The sequence below is a fragment of the Corylus avellana genome, chromosome 4, assembly GCF_965113065.1.
Source record: "Corylus avellana chromosome 4, dhCorAvel1.hap1.2, whole genome shotgun sequence".
NCBI lineage: Eukaryota > Viridiplantae > Streptophyta > Magnoliopsida > Fagales > Betulaceae > Corylus > Corylus avellana.
Genome location: NC_142493.1, coordinates 16,329,722 through 16,353,548, shown reverse-complemented (window position 1 = coordinate 16,353,548; position 23,827 = coordinate 16,329,722). Strand labels below are relative to the sequence as shown.

The 23,827-nt window shown below is 38.8% G+C and overlaps 1 protein-coding gene across 1 annotated transcript; it reads right to left on the bottom strand.

Moving 5' to 3' along the window:
* Positions 1 to 22,407: 22,407 nt before the first annotated feature.
* LOC148586371 (uncharacterized) lies at positions 22,408 to 23,683 on the bottom strand. Its single transcript, XM_088515593.1, has 2 exons — positions 22,783 to 23,683; positions 22,408 to 22,640 (listed from the first exon to the last, which is right to left on the bottom strand). The coding sequence occupies exons 1-2, from the start codon at positions 23,681 to 23,683 to the stop codon at positions 22,408 to 22,410; spliced, it is 1,134 nt and encodes a 377-aa protein (XP_088371719.1).
* Between the last annotated feature and the right edge of the window lie 144 nt (positions 23,684 to 23,827).

Genomic DNA, 23,827 nt, shown 5'->3' with positions numbered 1-23,827 from the left:
TGATGATCCATACATGCAGTCTACTTTAAGTATTCTTACTTACTGATGGTGATGTTGATATTCAATAATACAGATTTTTGTAGTTTTATTTATAGTTTTATTTTAACTGCTCATAATAACATGCACAATGTCTAATAAAAATGGGCTGATAAGATAGCCACCTTAAGGCTGAGGCATTGGCCACGAGGAAATGTCAGCAACTCACTAGATGGAGTATAACCGTCGAACAAGCCTAATACATAACTAAGCTAGGACGGTGTAGTCGCCAGCACCAAATAGGTAAATCTCTAAAGTGGTAGGACATATCGGACATGAAGGGGCTCAGAACCTAAGTACGAGAGGTCTGAAGAAAGATGATTATAAAACACAAACTAATTATCACTATGCTACAATTGCATGTTTATATTGTTAGTATATTGTTAGTATTTTTTATTTAGCAATGATTTATATTGTTAGGATTTTTGATTGGCTAAATTTGGTGAGTAAAACTTTTTTAAGTTGTCTCCACCATTTTCTGGAGTTTCTGTAACACTTACAGGAGGTCGGTGTTATCCGTTTGGACCACCATTCTCTAGCCTTTCGAACGCTCAAATAACACTGGGAGGTCAGTGTTGCCCATTCTCTTGCCGCTCGCCTGCCGCTCGAATGGTAGTGGTTGAAGCTTGGAGAAATGATTTTTCAATCATCATGGGGTCAGCTAGAGTTGCCACGTGTCAGCATGACATTTAACCTATCCACGTTCAAACGGTAGTAGGTGGGAAGACAGCTGGAAATGGCCGACAACTTAAATGCTTCAGAAAACATGGGAGTAGGTGGCTGTAAAGACTTGACCATCCGAATGGCATTTGGTCAAAGGAAGTTGGTCGTGGTTAGGGGTGTAAACAAGCTGATACAACTCGACAGCTCACTCGATACCTACTCGGTTAAGCTCAACCCAAACTCGAGCTCGACACTATACATGCTCATTTGTTACTGTTGAAACCCGCTGGATTAGTTAGTGATAAATACCTGGCTCGTTCGATCAAACTTGACGGGAACTCATGAGTTCACCTCGTTTAAGGCTCGAATCGCCCAGCTTGTTAACACGATTCATTAGCTCTTTCATAAATCTTGTATATATATATACAAAATATATTAATATATTACAAAAAAATGAGTTATATAAATTTTAAATATGTATATGAATAATTAATTAATATATGTTATATGTGTTATTTAATATTTATATGTGTATGTATTAGTTAACATACTAATTAGTTAGTTCATAAACTAACATATTATCTAGTTAATTGATATATATATATATTAAATATAATTAACTACATGTTACTCAATATTTATATGTATATTACTTATGTTATTATACATGTGTGTGTTAGGGTTAATTAATTATACTATTACAAACCAATGCAGCCAATACCTTAAATGCCTTGTCAAAGTGGTGACAATTCAGAGGAGTTGGAACCTGAACAAAATAGAGGCAATCATGTACCTTTACCTCCACCACCACCCCCACCTTATGAAAAAGGGCATCCAGACCTTGTAGAGGTTGCCCAATACTTGGCCGAAGCTATGGCCCGGGTTCCACGCCCAGCAATGAGAGAGGAACAAATAGGTTGTTCCTTGAAAGACTTTTGTGCACATCACTACCAAACCTTCGGTGGTAGTCAAGGGTGTTTTGCAGCAGAATCCTGGATTACTGATATCTAGAAATTTATCGAAGTAATGGGCTGCACTGATGGACAGAATGTCCTCTACGCCGCTTACAAGTTTATAGGTGGAGCATCCAGATGGTGGGAGACCAAGAAAGAACTATTGGACTAAGAATTGAGAGGAGCCGAGATCACTTGGGCCTGTTTTAAGAAAGAATTTAATGATAGATTCTTTCCTAGAGCCCAACAACTCTGCGCCAAGGAATTCCAGAATCTAGTTCAAGGTAACTTGACTATAGAGCTATATGCTGCCAAATTCATGGAATTGGCAAGGTTTGCTCTGAACTTGGTTCCTGATGAGGAGTCAAGGACTGAAAAATTCCAAGAAGGCTTGCACCTACGAATTAGGGATAGGGTCACGGATAGGGTCACTTGCTTCGAAATCAAAGACTTCACTAAATTAGTGAATGTTGCTACTATCGCAAAAAGGGGACACTAGGATTATGAAGCTGCCAGGGAAAAAAGGAAATGATTCATTCCCTATGCCACACGTCCTGCAATGAAACTTGCAATTGGCGGTGGCTCAGAACAGAAGGCAGGAAGGAAGGGTCCAGTAAACCAAGGAGGACAGAGGCCAACATGTCCAAAATGTGGGAAGATACATACTGGAGAATGCAAATCGGGAACAGGGACATGTTTCCGATGTGGTTGAACATATCATTTTGTCAGAGACTGCCCTATGGCCGACTCTGAAGGATCCAAATCACAGGCAGGCAGCAATCCACAAAGGCCTACACAAGCTAGGGTGTATGCACTCACCCCAGATAAAGTTGATACTAAAGCAGAAGATGCCGATATGGTGACAGGTACCATTCCTCTATTTGCTAGCCTTGCATGCACGCTATTTGATTCGAGTACGACACATTCATTTGTTTCTGCCACATATGCAAAACTTTATGATATGTGTCTTGAACCCCTCAGGCAGAATGTAACGGTAGCTACACCAGCAGGAAGCACCCTAACATGTAGTAAGGTAGTAAAATTGTCCTATTAGGATTGGAGGAAGGGTTCTCCTAGCAAACTTAGTAGTATTTAAAATGCTAGGCTATGACGTTATTTTAGGGTTGGACTGGTTGTCAAAGCACCATGCTAGCATTGACTGTCAAAGGAAAGAAATTACCTTCCGGTCACTTGGCGTTGAGGAGTTCAAGTATTGCAGATCTCGAGTACGTGCCACTACGCCACTTCTATCAGCAGTGCAAGCAAGAAGGAGTGTCAGAGAAGGTGGTTGTGCGTATTTGGCTTATGTAACGACTAAGCCGGAGAGTGAATTGAGGTTGGAGAGTATTCCATTGGTTTGCGATTATCCTTATGTGTTTATAGAGGTTTATTCAGGACTACCACCTGATCGGGAAGTTGAGTTCACTATCAATTTAGTGCCAGGGACTCAACCAATTCACAAAGCACCCTATCGTATGGCACTAGCGGAGTTAAAAGAATTAAAGGAACAACTGGGGGAGCTGTTAGACAGAGGTTTTATCCGTCCAAGTGTGTCACCCTGGGGAGCACCAGTGTTGTTTGTAAATAAAAAGGATGGGTTGATGCGGCTATGCATAGACTATCGACAATTAAATTGGGTGCCTGTTAGGAATAAGTACCCTCTACCTAGGATCGATGATTTGTTTGATCAATTAAAGGAAGCTTTGGTTTTCTCAAAGATTGATCTTCGGTCAGGATATCATCAACTTAAGGTACGGGAGGGTGAAAACCACTGTTAGAACGAGGTATGGCCATTATGAATTTATGGTTATGCCTTTTGGATTAACCAATGCACCTTCTGTGTTCATGGACTTAATGAACCGAGTGTTCCATAAGTACCTTGATCGGTTTGTAGTGGTGTTCATTGATGATATACTAGTTTACTCAACTAACTATCATGAACATCTGGAACACTTAAAGAAGGTATCAGATATTCTAAGAAAGGAGAAGTTGTTTGCCAAACTCAAGAAATGTGAGTTTTGGTTGAAGAAGGTCTCATTTTTGGGACATGTAATCTCTAGAGATGGGATTGAAGTAGATCCAAGTAAGATAGAAGCTGTGGTCAAATGGGAAAGGCCAACAAATGTTCAGGAAATTTGCAATTTCTTGGGATTTGCTGGTTATTACCGTAGATTTGTAAAAGGGTTCTCCGCACTCTTGGGGCCTTTAACTGCATTAATAAAGAAGAACACTCGTTATGTCTGGAGTGACGAGTGCAAGGCAAGCTTTCAAGAATTGAAGAGGAGATTGGTAACTGCACCAGTTCTCACTCTTCCTTTGGAAGAAGAATGATTTGTGATTTTTAGTGACACTTCTCATAAAGGATTGGGGTGCATGCTTATGTAACAAGGTAAAGTGATATCTTATGCCTCAAGATAGTTAAAGAATCACGAGAGGAACTACCCTACTCATGACTTAGAATTAGCAGTGGTAGTTTTTGCCTTAAAGATATGGAGGCACTATCTTTATGGATCAAAGTGTGAGGTATATACTGATCATAAAAGTCTTAAATATATATTCAATCAGAAAGATCTGAATATGAGGCAAAGAAGATGGATAGAGTTAATAAAGGATTATGATTGTTGTATCCTGTATCACCCAGGTAAGGCAAATGTTGTTGCAGACACATTAAATAGGAAATCACGAGGTGAAGCATCAAACTCTATGCCGACTCTAGATTAGCTTGCTCAGCAATTTGGAATGATTCGATTTGACACAAGGTCAACAACTAGTGGGATGAGCATCGCAACACTCACTATCCAACCAATGCTAACAGATTGGATCATGGTAGTTCAAGAAAAAGATCAAAAATTAAAAGAACTTAGAGAAAAAGCTGGTCAAGGAAAAGCTCTTGGTTTTCACTTTGCCTCTAATAATCTTTTAAGAACAAATGATTTCAGAGTGGTGTTGCCAAAGGATGATAAGCTGAGAAAAGAGATATTGGAGGAAGCACATAAAACTTAGTATATGGTTCACCCAGCAAGTACTAAGATGTACCAAGACCTGAAAAAGATGTATTGGTGGTCCGGTATGAAACGTCATATCGCAGAGTACGTAGCACGCTGTCCAACATGTCAACAAGTAAAAGCTAAACATCAACGACCAGCAAGACCACTACAACTTCTCAGCATTCCAGAATGGAAGTAGGATTAAATAACGATGGATTTTGTAGTTGGTTTACCAAGGGTACCAAGCGGACAAGACTCTATTTGGGTAATAGTGGATAAACTTACTAAGAGTGCTCATTTTGTTCCCAATAAAATTAATGACTCTATGCAAAAGATGGCAGAATTATACGTACGAGAGATCGTTAGGTTGCATGATGTGCCTATTTCGATAGTATCTGACTGAGATCCTTGGTTTACTTCAAAATTTTGGGGAAGATTACAAGAAGGAATGGGAACGAAATTGAATTTTAGTATAGCATACCATCCACAAACTGATGGTCAATCAGAAAGGACCATTCAAATCATTGAAGATATGCTAAGGTTATGCATACTCGATTTTAAAGGTAATTGGATTCGATTCCTACCTTTAGTTGAGTTTGCCTATAACAATAGTTTTCAAGCAACTGTTGGGATGGCACCATAAGAGGCATTATATGGATGCAAATGTAGATCACCCCTATATTGGGATGAAGTTGGCGAAAAGCAACTATTAGGACCAGAAATAATACAAGACACCAAGGACAAGATTACTCTCATTCGGAAAAGAATGTTAACGGCTCAAAGTTGATAGAAGAGCTATGCTGACCAACATCGACGAAAGTTGAAGTTAGAAGTTGGCGACCAAGTATTTCTTAAGGTTTCACCAATGAAAGGTGTAATTCGGTTTGAAAAGAAGGGTAAACTGAGCCCGAGGTATATAGGCCCTTTTGAGGTGAAAGAGGTAGTTGGACCAATGGCATATAGAGTTGCATTACCACTAGAGTTAGTTGGAATACATGATGTGTTCCATGTATCTACGCTACGAAAATATGTGCATGATCCTTCGTATGTTATCAACTTTAAACCTCTGCAGATTCAAAGGAACTTGTCATACGAAGAAGTGCCGATTCAAATCATGGATCACAAAGAGAAACAACTAAGGACCAAGACAATTCCGCTTGTAAAAGTACTATGGCGAAATCGTGACGTAGAAGAAACTTCATGGGAACTAGAGCAAGAGATGAGAAACAGATACCCACATTTGTTTAAAAGTTTAAAACAAAACCCTCCACAGTATGTCTTTAAATGCTTGCTATATCTATGTGGTTATGCTAAATAGTATGATATATATATATATATATATATATATATATATATATATATATATATATCATATGATGGATTATATGCATATATAGGAGTAATATATGTCGTTACATGATATTACCATTTATGGATACTTTAATATAGATGGACTCAAAAAGCAAAGAAGTTGTTGAGGGCGTGAGTCTGGCACCTAGTCCAAACAGTTGGAATACACTCCCTGAACTGACCATACAATTTATGGCCTTGGATGACCGTCCTAATTTGCCACCTGACTCTTTAGGCATTCTACCGGGTAACATGGGTGCTTAGGATCCACCCAGAGGGAATTGGGATGTCTGGGGTAACTGGGGGCCACCTACACCACAAAATGGTTGGGATGAAATTCCTCAATCTCCAACTGAGCATGCTTCTAATAAGGAATAGGTAAGTGATGCTTTAACTATATTTGGGTATATTCAAGCTATAAGCATGCGTAGATATATGCTACATCATTAATTTATATATGTCACATTCAAATTTCGAGGATGGAATTTCAATAAGGAGGAGAGGATATGACACTCAAGGAATTTATTAGGATGGCTAAGAATACTTTAGTACAAATATTGTGCTTAAGATTAGATCTAAGGCCTTGTTTGTTAAACCCCACCCCATTCCCCCACATTCCACCACACTATTCACTTCATTTTTTTTTTTGGAAATAAACATTCTTACTTTTATATCAAATCATTCATTTTTTATATCATATCATTTACTTTTTATTACTATTCAAATAAAAAAAAATCATTACAAAACAAAATTTTTCACTTTCCAATACCACTTTTTCATTTTCCTTTTTATTTTTTTATTTTTACAAATGAATACTGCTATGGAACAAACACCCCCTAATATATTATCACTTTAAATTGAGAAGTAGACAGTTTAAACTAGGCTCATAAAAATGATTTAATTTAATAAAATAAGAATATATATATAAGGTTGGTTCAATATTGCAAATAATAATAATAATAAAAAAAAAAAAAAACTCTCCAAGCCAATTTCGGCGCCCACAAGGAATAACGGCGCCTACAAAAATTTTGGCAGTTAAGTTTTGATTTTACTATCTAAAAGCTTTTGGGTTATTTCCATCCATGTCCCAAAATCTCCCTATAAATAGCCCACGACACTGCAGGATTTCTTCGGGAAAAAAAAATAATAATAAAAAATAACTCTCTCCCTCTCGCATAGTGAAAAAAAAAAAAGAAAAGGAAAAAAGAAAAAAAAAAAACATAGAATATAGGCTTGGATTGCTAGGTATAATTCTTTTATTCCCTAGTTTATGTCAATTATAGTTATTAGAATTTAAATTATGTCGTTATAATGCCTAAATTGTTCGGAAAAGTATGATTGAATATCTTCGGGAAGGATATTGTATTCAATCATCCTTTTTAAATATTACAAATGCGTCATTGTGCTACCTAAATTTTGTTAGGTATTTTACAATAGCGTTGTTGTGATGCACAAGTAATGCTAGAGATTTTTATTAAAAATTACACTAATGCCATAGTAATGCCCATATGAAAATATAAAAGAAATAAATAAATACTATATAGTTGTTATGATGCCCAAATAGTATTAAAATATTAGATATGTCATTATGGTGCCAAATTGATGCCAAATTGATACCAAGACACTATTAACATGTTGTTTGTGGTAGTTTTTGGTTAGACTGAAATATTAGTTGTGGATGTATATATAATGTGAAGTTTGAATAAGATGCTTTGGTACATTTATGCTTTTGGGAAAATTTATGATGAAGACAAAAAAAAGGGCTGCCTACATGCAGTAGTGTCACGTTAGAATTTAGATAATTCCACTTACGTCTTGCTTGATAAAGCCGGGGAGCTACAACGCTTATTTCGCAAGACAATGGGATGCACCGTTGAGATGTCGTATAACATGATTAACCTTCCCACTATGAAGACTGCTTAATACCCCTTAAGCTTCCTCAATAATATGTCTATAGCGACTCCAACTCTTGTCATCTTTCCTAAGTGCCTGCACCACTTGAAGAGCATCGACTTCCAAAACCACCCTGTAAAACCCTAGCTCACAACATAGATGGGTTGCTCTCAATGCCGCAATTGCCTCTGCAACATCTGGCTCAATAATATGATCTCTTAGTGACGATAGAGTAGCTAGAACCTCTCCCATCCCATCTCTAACTGTCATGCCGATACCCATTTTCATCCTATGTTTATCAACAGCAACATCCCAATTCACTTTAACAAAGCCATTATTGGGAGCTTTCCATCTGAGATCGTTTATATTCCCCCTAATAACAATTCCCTCTTTTCGAGAATTTGCTGCACGATACGCCTCTAGCAACTCCCTGACACATCTAACCACTATGCTAGACGGGCTGATCTTATTCCCATAAACAAAAGCGTTACATCGTAGCCATAGTTGTTGAGCAACCACCGCCATGAATTCCATGTCCTCCTTACTCAAAAGTCTTAGAAGCTCCTCCCATATAGACACAAATTCCTTGTGATTGACACTCCTTTTCTAAATGTGTCTATAACACCTACTCCATATGGTCCTTTGCGGCCGGACAGCTCCATAAAACATGCCCCGTAGTTTCCCCCTCTGTGCCATAAATGGGGCATAAAGGATCCTCTGTGATTTTTCGTCGGCACAGATTTGATTTCATAGCTAGAGCATTATGACATGCTCTCCATATAAACACCATCACAACATTAGGAGTATTCATCTGCCAGATCTGCTTCCACAAGTAGCTATGTTGTTGTGCCCGGGAGCATTCACCTTTGATAAATGTGACTAACTCTCTCTAAAGATGGTAGGCACTCCTCACCGAGAACTCATCATGCAATGTGGCATTCCAAAACAGCACGTCAGTATTATTGATAGAGCCAATAGGAATTTGGCATATAGCCTCAATCGTACCCACATCAAATAGCTCCCTCAATCGATTGGTCTACCACCCTTTAGAGGTCCAGTCAATAAGATCAACTACCCTTGCCTCCTTGTTAATCTCTTCTCTAACTGACAATCTCTTTTTTATGAGGCAACCACTTGTCTTCCCAAATATATATCTGACAACAATTACCAACCTGCCATTGTAAGCTCGCCTTAAGAAGATCTCGAGCCGACCAAATGCTTTTCCAAACATAGGATGGTGTACATCCTAAGTTAGCATTAATGATCGATTCGTGATGGAAATACTTGGCTTTAAGAATCCTAGCAGAGAGAGAATTGAGATTCTGTATAATCCGCCAAGACTGCTTTGCCAGTGAAGCTTTATTAAAACTCTCCAAATCACGAAAGTCCATCCCACCTTGGTTTTTAGAAGTACCCATTTTCTCCAGTGAATTTTCGACTCTTTCTCATATTGTCCCCATCAGTATCGCTGCATCATGGCATTGATCTCCCTACCAATATTTTTTGAGATTCAAAAGATGCTCATAGTATAAGTAGGGATTGCCTAGGCTACAACTTTCAGTAAGATTTCTTTCCCTGCATGAGAAAGGAATTTGTTTTTCCAATTACAAATGCGGCTCCAAATTTTTTCTTTCACAAATGTAAACACCATCCTCCGGGATCGTCCTATTATGGCTGGCAGACCCAAATATTTCTCAACACTATGAGTGGCCTGTACTCCGGCTGCTAACAAAATTTGCCTTTTAATCCCATCCTTTGTATTCTAGCTAAAAAAGAGCGAAGTTTTCTCTTTATTTAACCGTTGCCCCAATGCTTTCTCATACTTCTCTAACACCTTCTGTAGCCTTGACCATTCATGAAAATTCACCTTGCAAAAAAGAAGATGATCATCTGCAAAGAACATTTGATTAGTCTTAACCCTTCCACATGCAATAGGGACACCTATAATCTCCCGATTCCTTTCCGTCATTTGTAGCATAGCACTCAACGCCTTAGCACACATAATAGATAAATAAATAAGGGGATAAATGGTCATCTTGACAAATACCACAAGACGGGAGAATACTGCCGTTTGGACTACCATTTACCACGATTGAGTACAAGACTGAGCTTATGCATTTCATAATTAAAGAAACCATCTACTTGCAAAACCCAATCTATTCATATCCCCTTCTAGAAAGCTCTATTCCACTCGATCGTACGCTTTACTCATGTCGAGTTTCAATGCCATAACGCCCGTCTTCCCTTTCATTCTAGTTTTCATAGTATGCACGATCTCATAGGCAGCTATAACATTATCAATAATATGTCTACCAGCCACAAATGCACTTTGGTTCGGAGAGATGATGTATGGTAGGACCCATTTGAGTCTATTGGCAAGCACTTTAGACACCATTTTATAAATAACATTCAATAAGCTAATAGGATGAAAATCCGTAACCCTAGTAGACACTTTCTTTTTAAGGATGAGCACTATATTCGTATCATTAATCGACTCAAGAGATCTACCAGAATTTAAACAGAAGAGAACAGTGATAAACGCCAAATGTTGCACATTCAAGCCCCTTAATTTGCATATGTTAATTCCTTAGCATTGTTATTTGTTTGATTTTGTTTTGTTTTTGTGTTTTCAGGTTATAAATCAAGATGCAATTAATTCCATTGATTTTGGGCTTAAAAGCATACTTTGAGAAGACCTAGAAGATATGGTTAAACTTAACCAATCATGGTTAAGTTTAATCAAATAAAGAAAAGGATTAATTCGAAATTTTTCAAATTGGAGTCAAAATCGGATTGGATTCAAATTTGGATTCTGCATACATCTCGGTATTTTGGTCATACCTTTCAGCTCAAATATCCGATTGAGGTGATTCAAGCGGCACTGGAAACCTAACTCAAATTTCTACAAATCATTGTCAAATAGAATTTTCCTAATTCGGAGCGCCGCAATGCCAAAATCGCCCCGCAAGATAGGAACGCAATTCTGGGCGAATCCTATTCCGATTTGGACTTAGGTTTTCTTTATCCTAATTGGACTTGGACTTAAATCTCCGAAATTTCTAGGTTTCCTAGGGCTTCTAGGACTGGCTTGCTCTCTATAAATAGACCCTTAACCTTCAAGAGAAGGTGTGCTTAGTTTTAGATACAAAAATCTTCTTGGAGGCTTGACAAGTTGAAGAGGAGATAATCCATGGCAGGAGGCCATTCTAGCACCCCGATGAGTGGCTAATTCTGTAATAGGGTGTTGATGTAGCCCTATCCAAGCACAATGGTTTGATTGTATTTACTTTCTAGATTTTCAATTTATGCATGTTGATTGTATAACTATGAGGATTGCTACAATTGATTTATGTTCTTAATTATTAAATGCAATTGTTCTTAAATTCCAATATCAATATTTGTGAAATTCTTCTCTTGTCTTAGAAAGTATTTTACTTTTATTGAAATCAAATCATTCTTGTTTTCTGTGATTATGAGGATGATGGTTATACAATGGGTTTAATTGACATATGATCAATAGGATTTGATAGGCCATGCCTAGGGAAGACGGATTGTACTACACCCTAGTTTAGTGTAATTTAGGTAGACAGTTTGTGCCAACCGAAGATGGGTTATGCTTATTCATTGATTGTGTGTATCCTGTTAAAGAATTTGATAATTTATACCTAGGAAGACGGGTCGTACCGCATCTTAGTAGTTAGGTGGACGATCCGTGCCAACCGAAGATAGATTATGCTTATTCTTTAATAAGGTAGTTTCTTGTTTATTTATAACATGCATAGAATGAATTTCTGGGATTAATTATGATTAGCCATTGTTGTGCGGATAGAGGTGAAGTCAATACCCTACTCTCTCTCTCATCTATTACTCTTTTTATTTCCGTTTATTTTATGCACTTTAAATTCACACAAACAAATCATTCTCTTTTAATTAAGTTAATTTTAATCTTTCGAATTTTGATAATTAAACCCCTGCAGTCCTTGAGGTTCGACACCCTCTCTGTAGCCGTATCCTACAAAGATTCGTCCTATTGCGAGTGGTTATTTTTATTATTGATATTTTTGGACACAAAAATACCACATCAATTTTTGGCGCCGTTGCCGGGGACTGCTTAACGGTTTTATTGTCAAATTTTAGAGATTAACTTTAGCTTAATAAATTATTTTCCTATTTTAAGTTGCTAAATTTTAATTCTGTTTTGCGTTGATTTTATTCTTTTTCAGAAACTGCAAACAGGTCCGTAAGCTGCCTTCTCTGTGACTGCGATCGAACGCACCCTACCGTGCGATCGAGCGCACTTGCGGCATCCTGCATCCAGACCCTAAGTGCACACTAAGGCCGTTTGTGAGCTTGTTTGTTTTCTGTTTTAGCTTAACTTTTTTTTTCTTCTGTTTTCTTTTAAATTTCTGTTTAGTTTATGCTAGGTCGTCGTTCTTTATCTTTTCCATTAATCTCTTGCGACCTTGAAATCGAACGCACTCTTAGACAAATTAGATCCCAAAAGAACTCTAATTTGTTAGAGGAACGTTCCACTGAGACTATGGGGGACGGTAACCACGTAGCATTGCAAGATCACTATCTTCCTACCACTTACACTACTCCCACATGTCTTCAGTTGCCGGAAATTACGGCAACCCATTATGAAATTAAGCCTAGCACTATACGAAGTTTACCTTCCTTCTTAGGGCTTAGTACTGAAAATCCTTATGAATTCCTCAGTGATTTCGAATCAATCTGTGAGACCACTAAAATGAATGGATTCACTGAGGATGCCCTAAGGATGCGTCTTTTTCCTTTCTCCCTCAAGGAAAAAGCCAAACATTGGTTCCAGTCCTTAACACCCAATTCTATCACTTCTTGGGCTCAATTGCAACAAGAATATCTTAAGAAGTACTTTCCCATAGGCATGACCAATGATACTAGGAGAGCCATTACTACATTCTCCCAGTACGAGGGAGAGGATTTCCATGAGACTTGGGATAGGTTGCAGACCTTGCTTAGATCATGTCCACACCACGCTGTCCCAAAATGGCAGCTAGTGCAGTGTTTTTATGATGGCCTGACCGAGTCCAATAGAAAAATGGTAGATGCATCATGTGGGGGGACATTCATGTTGAAAAGTGAAAATGAAGCATGGTCTATGTTTGAAAACTTAAGTAACAATTCTCTTCAGCAGGTTTCCGCCAGACGAAGGGCACCAGCACCTAAAGCACCCAAGACGGAGAGTTTGTATGAAGCAGGCCATTCCCCAAACATAGCCAACCAAGTAGTTGAGGCTATCACCAAGAAGCTAGATCAAGTTTTGATGACTGCTAGTTTTACTCCTAATACTGCTCACAGGCACACACCACATAAATCTTGCTCATTTTGTTCAAGTCCTATGCATCATGAAAATAATTGCCCTCTTGCTGGAAATTATATTGATGTTGCTAATGAGCAGGTTAATGCAGCTTTCTCCAAACCAGGTAATGATCCGTACTCCAATTCCTACAACCCCGGGTGGAGAAATCATCCCAATTTCTCATGGAAGAACTCAAATTCGGGCAACTCAGCCCCAGGGCCATACAATCAAGCTCAATCCAACAGGCAGCCTTACCAACCTCAGTCCACTTACCGGCCTCCACAGCAGCACTACCAGTCTCCATCAGAGTCTAATTTTGAGGATCAGATTCTAAAAGCAGTGAATGAGCTAACCAGCGAGATAAAGCAGTCAATCAAATCTCAAGAGGAAAGAGTAAACTCACATACCCACTCCATTGCCAAACTAGAAGCTCAAGTTGGACAACTTGCCAATACCCTCAACAGGAGGGAAGAAGGAAAGCTTCCAAGTCAGCCAGTGACCAACCCTAGGGGACTATACGTGGTAGAAGGAAGCACATCTCAGCTGGAGCAAGTTCAAGCCGTCACCACATTGCGAAGCGGAAGACTGGTTGACAATCATGTGGAAGAAAAGAAGGATGAGCAAATCGAGGCCCCACAGAATCTGCATCTAGACAAGGGTAAACAAGTAAGCATCGAGGCATCTTCATCATCTACCCCCACTCCTGAGGTACCATATGAGCCTAAGGCCCCTTTCCCAGAACGTCTCAAGGCACCTTCCCACTTCGGGAAACAAGGAGAGAAGATACAAGACATGATGGAAACCTTCAAGCAGGTTCAAATCAACATCCCACTCCTTGAGGCCATCAAGCAAATTCCAGCCTATGCAAAGTTTCTCAAAGACCTATGCACTCAAAAGAGGAAGAATCAGAAGCACATTCCCAAGAAGGTCATTCTCACCGAGCAAGTAAGCTCTCTGATTCAGCATAACACTCCTCCAAAGTTCAAAGACCCTGGAGCGCCTACAATTTCATGCGTCATCGGAAACACCGAGATTGAGAGAGCTCTCCTCGACTTAGGAGCTGGTGTTAATTTGCTTCCATACTCGGTATATCAGAAACTGGGCCTAGGGGAATTGAAACCGACAAGTACTGTCTTGCAATTGGCTGACCGCTCGATCAAGAAACCCCGCGGGATTGTGGAGGATGTCATTATCAAGGTGGACAAGTTCTACTATCCAGTTGACTTTATAGTTCTGGACACAGAACCGGTCCCAAATCCAGAGAAGCAAATTCCTGTCATCCTTGGGCGACCTTTCCTTGCCACAGCCAATGCATGCATAAATTGCCGAACCGGAGTAATGAAGATCTCCTTTGGAAATATGAAGATCAGATTGAACATCTTCAATGCCTTCCAGAATGCTCCTGATCAGAATGCATGTTACCTCTTGGATGACATTGGAGAAACTGTTGAAGACCCACTTCCTGATCCTCCATCTAGAGCCCCATCATGGAGCAACCCACCGGAGCCAATGCCTCTCACTTCAAGTACTCCACCACCTGATGACAACCCCACAGGGGACATATTTCATTCAAAAGTTGCTGAAGTTGATTTCATTGGGGTGGAAAATTTTTTTGCAAATTCCCTGGCTACCCCAGTTTTTGAGAACTCCCATAGAGACAAGAGGTTGATCATGAAATCAGTTCGGGACAAACACCCTGAACATTGTCATGGGGAGCATCAAGACCTATTCGCTGGGAGAGGCAGTTTCGGGATGTTAAGAAGAATCCTCTTCCTTGTGGAGTGCTACATGATCATAAAGAATAAGGGATGGAAGAGCTTGATTGGACTTCTGAAGGATCGAGGTAAGATCCTTCAGGACTCGGACTTACATTGAGAAATACCTCCTAGGATCAAGTGCAGGCCCTGTGTGCTTGACCCTCCACTCCACTAGGGCATATGATCTCCATCCAGGTTTATTTTCTCCATTGTTGTTTCATTCTTTGTTTATCTTTTTACAACAATGTGTGCACTTGATTGGTATTTGGTTGGAGTATCACTTTATTTTTAGGACATGTGTTTTTGCATTCAAGTTTAGGGGTATGATATGCCCACATCTGCTCATTCAGGTATTTCTATACTCTTGATCTTATTCTTTAGTTCTATACATACATTGGGGACAATGTATGATTCAAGTTTGGGGGTATGGAAAAACAAAACACGGTCCATTTTTGTTGTTATGTCATTCTTAAGCATATGGTTGAGCTTTGATTTTGGTTTGGAATTCATTGATAGGCTTAAAGTTATGAACACATGATCATATGACTTAGGGATTTTAAGTCTTGTTACTTACTTTTGGCAACATGAGATGCTTCTTATTTCAATTTAAATCTATATTGAGCACACTAGCACATGTATGTGAGGTATGAATTTGAGACCAATTATGTTTGTTTTCAATATCTTGAATTTTGTTGGGTGACATATTGGGTGAATAACTTTGGCATGCTATAAAAAAAAATATATAAATAAATAAAAATAATAATAAATCAAGTTTGAATTTTTCACTGAGTAACCGGACCTCTTGCCTCATTAAGCAGTGAGTGTTCGCGTTAAAAAGTGAAATTTTTTGGGTTGATTAATAAAATGGCTAGCTTAGCTTCGTAGCCTTTTTGACTCGAGTTAGTAAGTCCTTAGGGGTGTCTTTACACCTAGTGCCCTAAAGCCATTTGGTTTGGGAGACATTGACCTAACACTCGATACATGGGTCAATTAGAAAGCTTAAGGGAGCTAAGCATTGCAAAGCCTACGACAAGAAAAAAGAAAAAAGAAAAAAAAGAAAAAAAAGAAAAAAAATGTATGCCTTGGTTGTTTCATTTGATATAAAGTCCAATAAATTCTGAGATGTTGATTCATTCATACTGGAATTATTTTGAAGCCTCATGATTATGTGTTAGTTCACTTTGCACTAATTGAAATTTATGTATCTCAATTGCCATTTGTAAGTGATTTGACTTGTAAATTCCTTGGAATTTTGAAGATGAAGTTTATAATTTTAAGCCTGCTAATGAATGAGAACCATTATTTTTGTGATACTTTATCCTTTTGAATGACATAATGATGACAATGTTTGTGGGTATCATTCCTGGAAAACCTTCACGAGACTTCACTCGTCCTCTAGGGAATGCCTAGGGGTTTAAAAGGCTTGTTGCATACGCTAAATGCAATCGTACATCCCACGAAAGATGGACTTATCTTTTTGTTTTTCAGTTTATTTTCTGTTTGGTATTGCTAAGGGACTAGCAATATGTAAGTTTGGGGGTGTGATAAACGCCAAATGTTGCACATTCAAGCCCCTTAATTTGCATATGTTAATTCCTTAGCATTGTTATTTGTTTGATTTTGTTTTGTTTTTGTGTTTTCAGGTTATAAATCAATATGCAATTAATTCCATTGATTTTGGGCTTAAAAGCATACTTTGAGAAGACCTAGAAGATATGGTTAAACTTAACCAATCATGGTTAAGTTTAATCAAATAAAGAAAAGGATTAATTCGAAATTTTTCAAATTGGAGTCAAAATCGGATTGGATTCAAATTTGGATTCTGCATACATCTCGGTATTTTGGTCATAACTTTCAGCTCAAATATCCGATTGAGGTGATTCAAGCGGCACTGGAAACCTAACTCAAATTGCTACAAATAATTGTCAAATAGAATTTTCCTAATTCGGAGCGCCGCAATGCCAAAATCGCCCCGCAAGATAGGAACGCAATTCTGGGCGAATCCTATTCCGATTTGGACTTAGGTTTTCTTTATCCTAATTGGACTTGGACTTAAATCTCCGAAATTTCTAGGTTTCCTAGGGCTTCTAGGACTGGCTTGCTCTCTATAAATAGACCCTTAACCTTCAAGAGAAGGTGTGCTTAGTTTTAGATACAAAAATCTTCTTGGAGGCTTGACAAGTTGAAGAGGAGATAATCCATGGCAGGAGGCCATTCTAGCACCCCGATGAGTGGCTAATTCTGTAATAGGGTGTTGATGTAGCCCTATCCAAGCACAATGGTTTGATTGTATTTACTTTCTAGATTTTCAATTTATGCATGTTGATTGTATAACTATGAGGATTGCTACAATTGATTTATGTTCTTAATTATTAAATGCAATTGTTCTTAAATTCCAATATCAATATTTGTGAAATTCTTCTCTTGTCTTAGAAAGTATTTTACTTTTATTGAAATCAAATCATTCTTGTTTTCTGTGATTATGAGGATGATGGTTATACAATGGGTTTAATTGACATATGATCAATAGGATTTGATAGGCCATGCCTAGGGAAGACGGATTGTACTACACCCTAGTTTAGTGTAATTTAGGTAGACAGTTTGTGCCAACCGAAGATGGGTTATGCTTATTCATTGATTGTGTGTATCCTGTTAAAGAATTTGATAATTTATACCTAGGAAGACGGGTCGTACCGCATCTTAGTAGTTAGGTGGACGATCCGTGCCAACCGAAGATAGATTATGCTTATTCTTTAATAAGGTAGTTTCTTGTTTATTTATAACATGCATAGAATGAATTTCTGGGATTAATTATGATTAGCCATTGTTGTGCGGATAGAGGTGAAGTCAATACCCTACTCTCTCTCTCATCTATTTACTCTTTTTATTTCCGTTTATTTTATGCACTTTAAATTCACACAAACAAATCATTCTCTTTTAATTAAGTTAATTTTAATCTTTCGAATTTTGATAATTAAACCCCTGCAGTCCTTGAGGTTCGACACCCTCTCTGTAGCCGTATCCTACAAAGATTCGTCCTATTGCGAGTGGTTATTTTTATTATTGATATTTTTGGACACAAAAATACCACATCAAACAGCTTTACATATCTCTTTGCCAATCATCGGCCAGAATTTCTGAAAAAAGCATAGAGCAAACCCAAGTTGATAAACTAACATATTAACTACGTTAATATATATTAAATCACTAATTGAGTTAACTATAGGTTGTTTTGACAAAAAAAATAAGTATATGCTACTTATATATATATATATATATATACATGTTAGTTAATATATACTAACTTAGTATTACTAAGTAAATTAACTATTTTAAAATGGACCAAAAATGTGTCAGGGTCCTCGCCCTCCCCTCTCTACTAGGGTTCCATCTCTAACAGAGAGCGCCGTAGGAGGGGAAGAACCTTTGTTGTTCTCCCCCTCCTCCCCTCATCCTTTGCTACCTCCCCCCCTCCCCTCGCCCTCTTCTCTTTGTGAGTTAGTCTATTTACCTGATGCTCCTTAGCTCCTTGGGAGGTGTTTTTTTCCTTCCCCTTCTTCTCCACCTCTTTCCCCTCATTTGTCCAATCTTTTTGTTTTAGGCTCTTGGATCGGCCTAGTCAGAGATCGATCTACTATCCTTTGCCAGACCCATTTTGTTGCACACCCCACCACCAGGTTCTCCGACTCCGTCCGGGTCCAACGCCACCTGCCGCAGCTGTGTCCTCGTGTTCTAGCTAGTTTTCCCCGGCAGCCTTCCTTTCCGACGTGTTTTTCTGCTTTGGGGGTTTTTGTTTTTATGTTTTTATTTACATGTAATCGTTTTATTTCTTGTTGTTTTGTCATTGTTGTGTTTGATTTGCTAGCTTTGGCACACTTTGTGGGTGCCGCTCTTGGGAGATTCATTCAAACTATACCTCTGTTCTTTGAGTGTGCCGCCAATCTCCTCCGAGCCTACTTCGCCATCCACCATCCACTGCTGGGTCTTTTCACGCGTCCCCCTCCGTGATGAGCTTCTAACACCACCTTCCGCATCGATTTCTGGCAAGCTCGCGGTCGGCTTTTCTTCCGGCTGCTGTCATCCGCCTAGTGTGCTCTTTCATTTTGTTTTTTTCCTTGTATTTTGTTGGCTTCCTTTTTGTTGTCTTTTTTGTTTCCCTTTATTTGTTTTTTACTTCTTGTTTTTTCCCTGTATTTGTTTTCGTTGCTTGTAATAAGGCTCTGTCCTCTCTCTTGATCTGCCCGCTTGATGCTCTTCAGGGTATTTGATTTTGGTCCAAACCCTTGGGCTATGGATGTGAACGATATCTTGGCTTTTGGGTCGAGGAGGATGAGTTTCGGCTTGGAGGTTCTCTACTTTCAGGGCCGAGGAATAAGAGCTACCTATGCATTGGATTAAGTCTGTCTGGTGCAGATCTGCTTTTAAAACGGAAGACTAGTCATGGGTTAGCGGATGTTTGATGCCACTGATGGATCTTGATTGCTAAATTGTTATGTTTGTATCTTTGATGTCTGTAACCTTAGCTTCGGCTATGATTTGCTTTAGAGCTTTATGCTCTGTGTAAGAGCTCTTGCTTGTGATGTTTTCATCAAAAAAAAAAAAAAGAAAAAAAAAGTTAACTATTTTAAAAACAAAACTAAACTGAAAGTTAATTAACACAAGTTACATAAATAGTAGTTAAACATATGGTTAAGCTGTTAACTAATTAAATATATAACTATATTGAATAGTTAATATACAAGTAAGTATTACCATATTAAATAGTAAATACTAACTATCTAACTATAGTTAAGTGTTAGATTACATGATCTAAAGATTATGTGAACTGTAATTAGAAAAAAAAAAAAAAAAAAAAAAAAAAAGATATGTGAATTAAATGATCATTGATGGCTTTTCATTGAGTAACTGGACCTCTTGTCTCAAAGCATTGAGTGTTCACGTCAAAAGGTGAAAAAATTAGATTTGATCAATGTCATGGTTAATTGGTTCTGTAGAGCCTTTTTTACTCAAGTTAGTAGGTCCTTAGGGGTGTCTCTACACTTAATGCCCTAAAACCATCTGGTTTGGGAGTCATTGACTTAATACTCGCTACATGGATCAATTAGAAAGCTTAAGGGAACCAACATTGCACAACCTGACAAAAAAAAAAAAAAAAAAAAAAGAAATATGTCAGTGTGTCATTTTAGTAGGAAATTCAGTAAATTCTGAGATAAGGAGACATTGCATATTGGAAAGATTTGGAAGCCTCATAATTTTGTACTAATTCATTGTACACAAATTTTAAACTTGTGATGATTTAGCATGTCCTTTGTAAGTAACTGCACTTTGAGATTCCAATTTATTGTGAAGATGAAGTTCATTTTTTTAAAAAACTTGCTAATGAATGAAAATCATGATCTTGAAGTGATGCTTTAATTTTTGGAATAACATGAACTGTGCATGTTGTTTGTAGGTAATATTTATGAAAAACCCTCACGATACTTCACTCGTCCACTAGGGAATTTCTAGTGGTTTAAAAGGCTTGATGCATACGCTAAATGCAATCATACATCCCACGAAAGATGGATTTATCTCTTGTTTTCTGTTTTTCCATTCTCGTTTTTAGTTTTGTATTGCTAAGGGACTAGCAATATGTAAGTTTGGGGGTGTGATAAGTGCTAAAATATTCATATTTTCGGCCCTTAACTTGCATGTTTTAATCATTTGGTTTTAGTTAATTAGGCCATTTTAATTCTTTTTTGTGTTTTTCATACTTTTACAGGTTTTTGGAATAAAATGAAGTAAAACTAGGTGATTTGAGCTCAAAAGAGAAGATGGAGACAATTGGAGCTCCCTAGTACTGCGATCAATTACAGGGCACCTGCGATCGAGCGCAATACCCGAGAGGACACAGCATCAAGCAGGCCAAGAGCGATCGAGCGCATGACAGAAGAAGGAATGATCGCAGACTTGCGATCGAGCGCACCCGTGCGCAGGAGACTTATCAAGTGGCGGTTGGATTGACATTCTTTCCATATTAGGGTTTTCCAACTCCGAATTGTAATAGGTCTCAAAACCCTACGAAAATCCCTAGGTTTACTACTTTGTCTAGGACTTCTAAAGCCTATAAATAGACCCTTAAGCATCTAGAATAGATATACTTGGTAAGGTGAAGAATAGGAGCTCTTCAAGTTCAAGTCTCGGGTTTATTCTTTTCCTTTCTTTTCTTTTATTTTATGAAGATGTTTAACATCAACTTTATGTGTAGCTAATTTAATTAGTAGGGCTTGATTGAAGCCCTAGTTATGTTTTGTTAATATTTCAATATTGGCGCCTTTGTGATGATCTTGTTGTGCTATTTAACTTGATTAATACCTACTTGCATGAATTCCTCATATGTGTGTGTCTGATCAACATATGCATGTGGTACAGACTAGTTAGTTAAATCAATTTGGATGGCCGAGTCCTGGGTTTAACATAAGTAACAAAAGAAATCCACACCGAGTTCTTGGGTTAATCAACAAGGAGAACCGGGAGTATATACCATGCCCTAGGCCTCATGTGTTTGTCGATTTCCATAGAACATATGCCTTCCTATGGAACAACTTAATATAAATTATGCTAAATCCCTTAGAAATGAAAAGAGTTAGAGTATACGCCATGCCTAACTTGTTGCTTAGGGAAATCTATAGTCTTAGGAGTATATGCCATGCCCTAAGGTTGATAAACATTAGATATGCATAACTTGATCAAAGCATTGCCATATTGTTATATTAGCTAAATATAATTAGTGGTGGATATCAAAGCCCTACCCTTTATTATCATCACTTCAACAATCAATCTTTGTTTTGCTTTTGCTTAAGGAATCTATTTTTAAATATAAATTTAGCAATTCTCGTGGGAATGATCCTGTACTTGCACCATATACTACTATGTTGACCTTGTGCACTTGCAGGTAAAACGTACAATTATTCATCTATTAATTTAGGTAGATTTTTGCACAACATTTCTCAATCTCATTCTTCTGGTAAAATGGGTAGCGATAGGGTCGAACACTAACAGGACCATGGTCTAGAAGTGTTGGAATCTTGTGGTCATGGGCTCGGGTGGGGGGTAATTCCCTTGGCTCTTGGAACAGCTCAACAAACCCTTCCAGCACCCTTTGCATCTCCGGGCCCAGTTCTTGTGAATCCACATCTTGTTCTCCTAATTTGATGGCTCGGAGCTGCAACAACATGCCCCACAACCCACCACACATTGCCTTAATGGCCTTGAATCCTTCTGTGAATTTGTCACATGGTGCATGCTCCCCTTGCAACTCAATCGTGCTTCCCCTCCACACAAAACTCATCCATAGCCTAGAGAAATCCTAAAGTATGGGTTCTAGCATTTTGAGCCAGATGGCTCCCAGTACAACATCACACCCCTCAATGGGCAGGATGTAAAAATCAATTTGGAAGAGGGTTGTGCCCAAGCAGATGGTCATGTTTTTTGCAATTTTCTCCAGTAGTCAGCCTCTCGCCGTTAGCTACTAAAACCTCTAGATTCCCTTCAATCGCCAGAATTAAGCCAGCCTCCTTGCTGTGGCTGGACTGATGAAGTTGTGGGTACTCCCATTGTCCACGAGCATCACCACCTTGCTGTGGCCAATCCAGCCCTTTACCCGCATCATGCGTGGTCCCTGCAGGCCAGAGATAGCATATAAAGAAATGGCAGGTGCGTCTTCCCTCTCTGTAACTGGTTGCTCCAAGCATTACATCTTGAGTTCGTCACACGCTGATGTCTCCTCTGTGGTGATCACTTTTAACCAAAAAAGTTAGCACATTGATGGCCAGGTACAAATTTTTCATCACAATTGAAACATAGGCCCTTCTCACTTCTTTCCTTCACCTCCTTCGCTGTCAATTTTTGAAATTGCGGTGTTTGTGCCCTAGTCAACGCCGGAGATGGCAGGGGAGGCTCGCTTGCCCGTCGATGGTTGTCCAATAGTGAAGGTCGACGTTGAACCTGGTGCTTGGCTTCGTATAACCTGGCCAATCCCACTGCAGCCGTGAGATTGGTGGGTCTAGCTGCTTGGACCTTGGTTCGGATGGTCTCCTTGAGCCCACTAATGAAGCACCCAAGTTGGTGTTCAGGAGACAACCTTCCCACACAGCTCAACAATCGCTCAAACTGCATTTGATAATCCCGGACTGTGCCAATCTGCTTGAGTTTGGTTAAGCCTCCAAAAAAGTTTTCGAATAAGGTTGGTCCATATCTTGCATGTAATCCCCTTTTTAGTGCCTGCCACGAGACCTCTCCTGCTCCGCCTTCCTTGAACAACTGGTACCACAGTTGTGCATCCCCTTCAAGGTGGTAGGTAACCAAGGGTAGCTTCTCTTCTTCACTCGTGCTGTGGTATTCAAAGAATTGTTCCACCTGATAGATCCAGGTTGTTGGGTCGTGGCTGGCTCCATACCGGGGAAAGTCTAATTTAGCAATCTTGGGGGCTGTTGATCCACTCGACCCTAATCCTATTCTTGTGGTCCTTGGCCCTTTGTTGTGGCTATTGGATCCTTCTTCTGTGCTGGAATGGTGATCTTCGGGCAGTTGATCAAAACAGATGTTCATTGCAGCCAAGAGTTCGCGAAGGTTGCGTGTCTCAGAAGCAAACGCAGTCTCCAAGCGATCCAGCCACTGGTCGGTGTTGTAAGCGAAACTCGAAGCAGAACCAGAAGCAGCCATGGCCGGCTCTGATACCACGTTGTTACAAGCCTTTGAGAAAGACCGCGTAACAACACAAGGTTGATTTATGATAATTATTCTCTGCCTTTAGTCATAACATAACATACCTTTATATAGTAAACTATTACAATGTACCCTAGGAAA